Here is a 10,453-nt window from a genome sequence, read left to right on the forward strand (position 1 = left end):
CGTCTCCAAGGTAAGAACACTAAGTAACTTTATATATATATATATATATATATATATATATATATATATATATATATATATATATATATATATATATATATATATATATATATATATATATATATATATGTATTATGCACTGGTAAAGTATACATGTGTATTTCTTAATTTTTTTTTTTTTTTCTTTATCATTTTGGGTGGTTTGGGGATGTTTGTTTTTAAGGGCTGGAACGGATTAAAGATATTTCAGTTAATTTTAATGGGGAAAATTCGTTTGACATACCAGTAGATTGACTTACGAGTTAATTAGCTCTTATCTCAAAATAATACTGTATATCTATTTCATATCCTTTCTCCTCTCCCCTTATTTTCACATTCATTTCTTGCTTATTTTCACATTCATTTCTTTCTATCTTAAACTCTATATTTTTTTTTTGTTTCGATTCTTTTCATTCTTATCCATGTTTCGTATTTTTTTTCTTTGCACTTGCACATCTTGCATTGAACCACACCTGTTTTCCTTTTTCTTTAGGTTTGTATAATGGGACATTTATTCACTCCTTTCTCATATATTTCCACTGTCATACTTGTTTTGCACATAATTCGCTCTTTTCAGCTTTTCCCAGTCCATTTCTTCATAAAATTTCTTAAGATCATATATATTCGCTTTTCCATAGTATCTCCTATTTTCTTTGTATGATTCATCCTCTTCACTGACATCATTATCGGTCACTTTTTCCCATAGGGGCACACGTATCTTAATTCTGCAGTTAGGTCGATTCCTTTCGTTAGTATTAGATCTAGTATTGCTGGTTCGTCATCTCCCCTGTATCTTGTAATTTCAGTCACCTATTGCATCATTGTGTTTTCCATAGTCAGCTTCAGAAATTTCTTTCCATGCAGTATCGTTTCCTGCTTCAAACGTTTCCCAATTTACTTCTTTGCAGTTGGTCACCAACCAACAGTACACTTTTATTACTTCGATTTATTTACTCAGACGAATGGTATCTCCTATTATTTTCTTATATTCTTCCTTGCTCCAAGAATTTGTTTTGGATAGTACATAGATTGTTATTATCGTCAGTATTTAACCATTATTATCCTCCAAGTTAACACTTACTATTTCTGTTTTTCCTTCTCCATACTTCATTATTTTTGTCTTTGCCTCTTTCCTTGACATTATCATTACACCTTCCCCCCCACCCCTCTACCAATCCTGTCTCTTCCATATATTGTAGTTATTGTTAATTACTGGTTTTCTTTTTATTGTGTGTGTGTGTGTGTGTGTGTGTGTGTGTGTGTGTGTGTGTGTGTGTGTGTGTGTGTAATTGTAATTAATTGTTTGTGCAGTATGGGTGTGAGACGGAAAACTGAGAGGAGAATGTATTCGTTTCATACGAGATAAGCAGCAGCGGTGGGCACGGCGGTGAGCCAGAAAGAAAACAGTCACGTCGCCTCGCCGGAGTGTGGTTCCTTGTTGTGCCTGCTCTCCGTCACCTTTTTGACTTGCCGTGCCTTTTCTGTGCCACTGTAGCTGCGTATAGACAGTGTCGTGTCGAGGAAACTGTCTGAGGCTGTGACTGAGGAAAGATTCTGTGTGCCCCGCGGGATGACTGCCAGTGACTGAGATATTGCGCCCTTTCATTCTTGTATTGTGCAAGGCCATTAGATGACAGGTCTTCCCGCCAGCCCACCCCCAAGGGAATTTTGATCACATGCACATTTTGGAGCACGGTGCTGCTGACGTCACAGGGTTGAAAACATTATGAGGTCTTGAGATGTCGTGATAGAAAAGGGACGTTAATGGAAGACTTTATGGAATGAATTTGTTTCATAAGTGTAGCTAATGTAACTTCTTACACCATAGCAATTATGAAGATGGCGATATTTTCATGACAACCTCATGATAGGATAACTTAATACCTATCCATATAACAGCACCTGGGAACAGGAGTATGATGGATAAGAGAAACTACCACTTTAACTCACTTATTTTGCCAGCTCAGATATGTTCTTACTTAATCATAATTATGTTGATTTATTACATCATAGCACGTTTTAATGTATTCAACGTCATTTGTATGACAGCCTCATGATACGAAAGAAAAAAATCTTTTGGAAAGCTATAAAAAACGTATACCCACTTCCGCTTCTGGAATAAAGATTTGCAACCGGATACAGCACAACAGTTTGGCATACTGGTTAACACCAGCCCGCGTTCTACGCCGGTTATAACTTCTTGGGGAGATACCCGTCTTTCTCACATGTCCGCTATGAACTGGCGTGCTAGCCACTCCTGACCCCTCCCCTATGATAAAGATACGGTTTATCACCGTATCTTTATCATAGATATACGCAGTACTACTGTACTTCCACTTGATGTGGGTAACACAAACTTGAAGAAGTTAATAAACGGGAAATGTAATGAAAAAGGTTAGTGGAACGTACAACCAATTTTTGCATCATAACTAACTTGAAAACCTAATGAAAGATATAATTAGATTGCGTTCATCTTTCGGTCAAGATTAAATTTATGGCTACCACCATGTTTATATATATATATATATATATATATATATATATAGCATACATTCATCCACACGTTCTCTGTGTCTCTGTCTGTTTCATTATTATTGTCAAGTTGACTTCATCCTTTCTCTCTCACGCTGTATCTCGCATTATAGAAAACGTAGCTAATAATTTGAGGACTAACAATTACTCTCACAATTATCACTTTTTTTTTTTTTTTTTTTTTTTTTTTTCCCATATAATTATGTATTACTGTTTACCTCTCTTTCCAGACTTTACCCTTAGTCATTGTCTTCATCTATCCCCTGCATCCTTTAAGGTGGCAATTCGCTGCTGAATTGCCACCCTCCACAAGCTGGCAATACCTGGCAATAAATCCTCCCAGCTGGATGTACGTTCACACAGGCGGCTGGGAAAGAGCAGCTGGTTACATAAGAACATAAGAACATTAGAAATAAGGGAAGCTGGAAGAAGCCACCAGGCTTACACGTTCCTGTATGAAATATACCTACCCATTTCCACCTATCATCTCCATCCATAAACCCTTCTAATCTTCTCTTGAAGCTCCTTAATGTCTTAGGACTAACAACATGATTACTGAGTCCGTTCCATTCATTTACCACTCTATTTGAGAACCAATTTCTTCCTGTCTCTTTCCTGAACATAAATTTTTTTTCAAGCTTGAACCCGTTATTTCTTGTTCTATCCTGGTTGCTGATCCTAAGAATTTTGCTTACGTCCCCTGTGCTATAACCCTTATACCACTTAAAGACTTCTATCAGGTCCTCTCTTAACCTGCGTCTCTCTAAAGAATGGAAATTTAACAGCTGGTTGGCGGGAAATTAATATAAACAAACAGCAACTCGGCAAGATGTCTTCCTCCAGCGACGATGCCAAAGTGATAGCTGCATTTCTTTTGGCGCACCGGAAGATAAAACGAAAAAGAAACGCCTATGGACACGTCCCTGGCTGAGTAGAAGAGAAGAAAGGAGTATCTGCCACAATCTTTTTGCTTGAGCTAAGCGTGGAAGACCCAGACACCATGAGACAGTGGATACGCTTCAACAGGGAGCAGTACCATGGTCTTCTGCAGCTTTTGACTCCCCTTATCAAGAAGGAAGATACCCACATGAAGGATGCAGTGACACCTGGTGAACGCCTGACACTAACGCTGCGTTATCTAGCAACAGGTAAGGAAGAGCGATCAGTGATTATTAAAAACTTGGCTCCTTCTGCAGCGGTTACTACTCATATATATATATATATATATATATATATATATATATATATATATATATATATATATATATATATATATATATATATATATATATATATATATATATATATATATATATATATATATATATATATATATATATATATATATATGTCGGTCTTGTTGGCGCGGCTGGCAATTCCAGTCGCCAGGTTCCAAAAGTCCAGCAGGCGGGCCAACGCGGCTTGGGGCGGCTGGCAATTCAGCAGCGAATTGCCAAGTGTGAACCCGCCTTTACTGACAATGTCGCCTCGCTTACCCAGTGAACGAAGTATTAACTAAGGGAGGGAAGGTATGTTACTGTTATGGTTTTTCAGAAATGGTTCCCTCAGGACCTGATACTATTTCTTAATATTCCCTTCACACTCTAGACATAATGGAGTGCTGTACTCGTAACGGTTTGCGTTAAGTCTTGTAGCGTCACCCTTCCTGCGCCTCGGCATAAGGAGTAGGATGCCAGCCAGTTCCTCTCTCCGCCGTCTTGACGCTTCCAAGAAAAGTTAACCAGTACCCATCTCAAGGCTGGGTGAATCTAGAACCAGCTAGTCTTCCCTAAAAAATCCTGGGCGTGATCAGTATTCGAATCCAAGACTTCTTTTGTAGTCAGACCCCAGCGAGGTATACCGCGTTGAGTACTCGTTTCTCGTCCGATCAGCGAAGTTAAGCAAGGCTGTGTCTCGTTAGTGCTTGGATCGGTGACAGTGTATTCAGACGTACTACCTCCGTAAAGCTTCCGCACTTCTTCATACTCGAGTCGTAACAAAATATTACATGCAGCGTGGCAACACAAAATATAGTCCACGGTCTGTGTAGGGAGGTTTCGTGTACATCTGTCCGTCGCTGTATTCTCAAGTTCCCCCCTATCACACCTTCCTTTTCGTCGCTGTCCTAATTATATCACATTCTTCCCTTCCTTTACCTTATATTTTCTTTCTCCTCCCTTACCTTTTTTTTTTTTTTTAGGACTATGGTTTTTTTTTTTTTTATTTATATATTTATCTTACTGAATGTGCCAAGAGAAAGTGAGGGTACCACTTTCAAAGCCACCATCTTTGGTATACACAGCCTATCGAAGATTTTTTTTTTTTTTACTCCTTTAGTAGAGCGTTCCTAAAAACAGGGATTATTCTTTTCCTTGGATTAACTCATTAGGTAAAGTTGCACGTGAACTCTGCGCTCATCTCGGTTTCCTTGGTCTTTGGTCTTTTTGGTGGGTCCCTGCGTCCCTTATTCCGGGACGCAGGGCCACGGGCATCCTGATTCCCAGTTTATCTTACCAAGGTTTCCTCAGATACTGATTTACTGATCATTCCGAAGGAAGGATGAACACCTGGGTGAGTGTGTGCCATTTGTCTGTCATAACTTACATTCGAACCGGGGTAAGTGGATTCATAGCCAGGCGTTTTAGCCAGTATAGCACGGAACCTGTTTGTGATTTCATTCCATAACATTACTCGAAGAGAAGGGCGTCTCAAATGTTTCCTGAGAACTTTTTAAACGTATTCTGTCGTTTAGTTCACTAAGCTGTTTAATTAAGACTTGCCTGCTAAATCAGAGGTGTTATTTTAACATTCTGGAGACATTAAAACCAATCCCATTCAGTGTGAAATAGGTGATGATCGTGTGAAGATGATGAATTTATAAACACAGCATCAGATTATCAGATTACTCTCTCTCTCTCTCTCTCTCTCTCTCTCTCTCTCTCTCTCTCTCTCTCTCTCTCTCTCTCTCTCTCTCTCTCTCTCTCTCTCTCTCTCTCTCTCTCTCTCTAGTATTAGCAGCAGCAGCAGCAGCAGCAGCAGTTGTAGTAGTAGTAGTAGTAGTAGTAGTAGTAGTAGTAGTAGTAGTAGTAGTAGTAGTCATAAGTGGATGTTATCGCGATAACAGTTTGTAAATATTTGAGACTCAAAACATTTCAGAAACAGTATCCTAATGTGGACAGGCCGTTAGTTTCACTTAAAAACATAAATAATATATATATATATATATATATATATATATATATATATATATATATATATATATATATATATATATATATATATATATATATATATATATATATATATATAGCTATGCCACATTTGTATTGATGGATTGTTATTTTTTTTTATAAATAAACAAAAAGGACAAACTGTTTATTTACCAACAAGCAATTACTTACTTTATGTATTTTTTACTTGCACATCATTCTAGATGTAATAACTCAGTACAACACTGCAGCATAACAGAACATATGATTTGAAAAAGGATATTTTTAGAGGATTTATCTGGTAGTACACACACACACACACACACACACACACACACACACACACACACACACACACACACAGTTTAAATTAATTTCTTACATGACACATACATTTTCTTCCTTAATTACCTTTTCGCACTGTGCACACACTGCCCATATCATGTGTACCCTTCCATTATTTCCAGGTACCCTTTGAAAACATTCATGCACCCTGGAGTTGCACCATTCTCCCAAGTTGACTATCAATGGCATAAATGGCAGTGATAATACGTTATATCAATGCAAGTTAATTTATTTACAAATAATAATGATAATAATGATAAGAACAACAACAACAACAACAACAACAATAATAATAATAATAATAATAATAATAATAATAATAATAATAATAATAATAATAGACAAGTCTGTTCGTACTTAAATACATAACGATAATGCTCATATATGATTCTATAATAGTCTCACTACTACTAACATTCCTATACGTTGATCGCACTTATAAATACTTAGAGCATTTGCAACATTCTTTCGGATTGCTTTACGTATTACAATTATATCGGGAATTGATATTTATAAGAATACCAGTAGAATCAATTGTTGTAGGAAGAAGAGGAGAGGAAGAAGAAGAAAAGAGGAGAAAAAGAGAAGGAGGAAGAGGAGGACAAAGAGCAAGAGGAGTTGTTATCATCGTTGTCGTTGTTGTTATTGTTCTTGTTATTGCTGTTACCTTTTTAAGTCAATGTTAGGACATTCATACAGACAAACGAACAACATAGACAACATACATACATAACATACATACATACATACATACATACATACATACATACATACATACATACATAACATACATACAACATACATCATAGACAAAAAGAAAAAAAAATCCATGCATAGCTACAGTCAGTTAAAAACAAAATCCTGACGGCGACGATGTAGAAGAACCAGCATCACACCACCTTTACTTCCCTGGGGCTGTGTAGAGCTGGGACGGTGCAGGGGCGGGAGCTGGACCTGTACCGGATCCGGGCTGGGAGTAAGATTGACCTGGCGCTGTACCTGGGGCCGGCTGGGAGTAAGACTGATCAGGAACACCACCGGGACCAGCACCAGGGGCAAGGCCGTCAGGGAACTGAGCCTCGCCCTCGAAAGTGACGGTGGGGTGGTAGCCTGTGTCATCTACGTAGTACTCCACCCTCATGAGGCGCGTGTCCGGCAGCCTGACGTAGTAGCTGGTGGAAGGAGGGGGAAAAGGGGGTGATAAGTGGTAGTATTGGTAGTGGAGGAATGTATTGGAGGGTTATAGTTGGGCCTGATGTAGTAGCTGACGGAGGAGGAGGTGGTGGAGAAGTGAGGGTGTTGGGGAGAAGGTGAGAGAGAGGGATAAAAAAAAGGAGGACTATTGGTGTTTAACGATGAGCGAGAGGGACAGGAGGAGATAGTGACGGAGGAGAAAGAAGAGGATGACGAAAAGAAGTAGAAGTAGAAAAGAAGTGATGGAGGAGAAGGAGGACGAGGAGGAGGAGGAGGAGGAGGAAGAAGAGGGGAAGGAAGAGAGAGAGAGAGAGAGAGAGAGACTAAGCGCCCAAGATAACACGATAACAACTCTCGGATCCGAAAAAAATAAAAAGAGAAATAAGAGACAAAAACACGCCTTGCATCATCATCATCATCATTATCATCATCCTCATCATCATCATCATCATCATCATCACGGTGCTAGAAGAGATGGCAACCTGTTTATGATGAGGAGCAGGAAAAAACGAGAAGAAAATTAATATTATGTAGCAAGCGAGACAGTAATGTGTTCTTGCTCCATCCGCCGGCCCACACCTCGTCTTGCTGCCCCATTACTCGTACTCCTTATTGACTCAGCACTGACAACCTGATTACTGAGTGTCTTCCTTCCATTTGGGAAACAACTTTTGTTTCAGTCTACTTTATTAAGCGTGCACCCGTTCTTTTTTCCTTATCCTGATTACAGACCTATAGAGTTTTGTTCATACTCGTATCACCCGTAGAAGAAAAGAGTGATTCTTACTAAGCCACAATGCAAGAAAATGAGACATGCAGCCTTTCAGTTTCCACACAAGGGCCAGACAGCGTGATAGACTCATCCCTTCTCCACCTCTGATCTGAGTCACTGATGGGGTGAGTTGCAGAGGAGCCCCCGTGGAGACTGTCGAGGCTGCATCTCCATTCTAAGCCTTCACAATAATATTGCTCTCCATTCATCCCTGTCACCCGTAACGGATGAATAGTGTGAGGGGAGCGCTACATGCAGGAGATAGGCGTAAAAAAAAAAAAAATGGTAGGGGGTAATTCGGGTTGAGGATCTCAAAGGTTCAAAGGGCGAGGGTAGCGACACACTGGAAGGAACGTGTTGGCTCAGCTATCCAGGTTGTTAGTCAATAGGGAGCTTTAAAAAAAAAAAATAATAAATTTATGGATAAGGATGAAAGGTGGAAGTAGATAGGCATGTTTTATACGGAAATGCCACGTGTAGGCCTGGAGGTTTCTTGCAGCTTTTCTTATGCTCTTATGTTGTTATGTGTTGTATTTCTAGTCCTTTCTTATTCAAAGAAGGTTCTTAAGCTTAGAAATACTATAACTTCCGTGGAAGCGCAGGAGCCTGCTTTGTTCACACCTCTCCACACTGCAGTAAACAGAAATATAGATAATGAAAGCTAGTATCTTTAAATGAAGCCTCGTGTTCTTTGCGATACTTTGGAGGACGGAAGAAGCAACGTTCACGAGAGATAGAAGACAGAGAGAAAGAAAATTGAAACCTCGTGGTTTTTGTCTGGAGACAAATGACGAAGCATTCACAAGAGACAGAAAACGAGGAAGAAAAAAAATATAGACTCGTGTTTTTTGCAATGGGGGACGAAAAAGGAAACGTTCACGAGACAAAATGAGGAGAAAGGAAAATTTAAACCTCGCTTCTTTGCCTAAGAACGAAAAAAAAAGAAGAGTTTACGAGAGAAAGAAAAATTAAACCTCGCGTCCTTTGCACTTGGGGAACAAAAGACGCAGGTACACAGACAATATGAAGAGAAAGAAAACTGAAACCTCGCTTTCCTTGCCTATGGATGAAACAGGAAGCGTTTAAGACACAATCACCTTTCTTTCCTCCCTAACACCCACCTCCCTTCCGTCCTGTCACCGTCCCGCTGCTCCTGGTGCCCAAAAAAGTTCCCTGAAGGCTGGTCGTCAACATCGTACTGGAAGTTGTATTGAGCCGGGCCGCTGAAGCCATCAGAACCACCGGAACCACCACCACCGGAGCCACCACCACCGCCGCTTGCCGGACCGTTGTACGCATAGCCGGAGTCGGGGGCAGGGAGGGATGCCGCCTCCGCCGTCGCCACCACCACACTTAGGACTGCGACTATTGTCTGAAGGAGGGGAAGGTGTTGGAATTTAGAGCACATTGAAAGGAGAACAGAGGAAGAATGTTAGAATTCAATGCATAGTTCATCCTTCGGAAATGACTGAAGGTGTGAAAAAAAGAAAAGAAGACTATCAGAATTTGGTGGAGTACATCCCGTCATTGAGAAAGAAATAAAAATATGAAAGAAGAAGGGAGGATAATGTTAGAGTTTGATGTAATGCCCGTCGGTAGGAAAGGGGTGGAATATGGCAGAGGAAATTATGGAAAAAAAAGAAAAGAGGTATGTTAGCTTGGTGCGCATTCCGTCGTTAGAAGGAGAATGAAAGTTTGAAAGAAGAACGAAGTAAGAATGTTTAACACGCATTCCATCATTGGGAAAACAACGGAAGTATGGAAAAGAGAAGAAGAAGAATATTAGTTTGATGCACTCACACACACACACACACACACACACACACACACACACACACGGAGAGAGAGAGAGAGAGAGAGAGAGAGAGAGAGAGAGAGAGAGAGAGAGAGAGAGAGAGAGAGAGAGAGAGAGAGAGAGAGAGAGAGAGAGAGAGAGAGAGAGAGAGAGAGAGAGAGAGAGAGAGAGAGAGAGAGAGAGAGAGAGAGAGAGAGAGAGAGAGAGAGAGAGAGAGAGAGAGAGAGAGAGAGAGAGAGAGAGAGAGAGAGAGAGAGAGAGAGAGAGAGAGAGAGAGAGAGAGAGAGAGAGAGAGAGAGAGAGAGAGAGAGAGAGAGAGAGAAAGAGAGAGAGAGAGAGAGAGAGAGAGAGAGAGAGAGAGAGAGAGAGAGAGAGAGAGAGAGAGAGAGAGAGAGAGAGAGAGACACAGATAGACCAACAGAGATAGAGACAGAAACAGGCTGATAATCTAATACAAACAGAAAAAGAGCTAAATAAAATCATGGAAACCTGTCTCACATATCAAGTCGTACATCATTCTTTACCTTCATGACGCCCAAACGCTGCTTCCTTGACTCGACTGCTTGA

The 10,453-nt window shown here is 40.0% G+C and overlaps 1 protein-coding gene across 1 annotated transcript; it reads right to left on the bottom strand.

Moving 5' to 3' along the window:
* Positions 1 to 6,924: 6,924 nt before the first annotated feature.
* On the bottom strand, positions 6,925 to 10,453 carry LOC135101837 (pro-resilin-like). Its single transcript, XM_064006125.1, has 3 exons — positions 10,411 to 10,453; positions 9,213 to 9,463; positions 6,925 to 7,297 (listed from the first exon to the last, which is right to left on the bottom strand). Exons 1-3 carry the CDS (start codon positions 10,414 to 10,416, stop codon positions 7,027 to 7,029), a joined length of 528 nt encoding a protein of 175 aa, XP_063862195.1. The 5' UTR covers positions 10,417 to 10,453; the 3' UTR covers positions 6,925 to 7,026.

Source organism: Scylla paramamosain, chromosome 7 (genome assembly GCF_035594125.1).
Source record: "Scylla paramamosain isolate STU-SP2022 chromosome 7, ASM3559412v1, whole genome shotgun sequence".
Taxonomy (NCBI): Eukaryota; Metazoa; Arthropoda; class Malacostraca; order Decapoda; family Portunidae; genus Scylla; species Scylla paramamosain.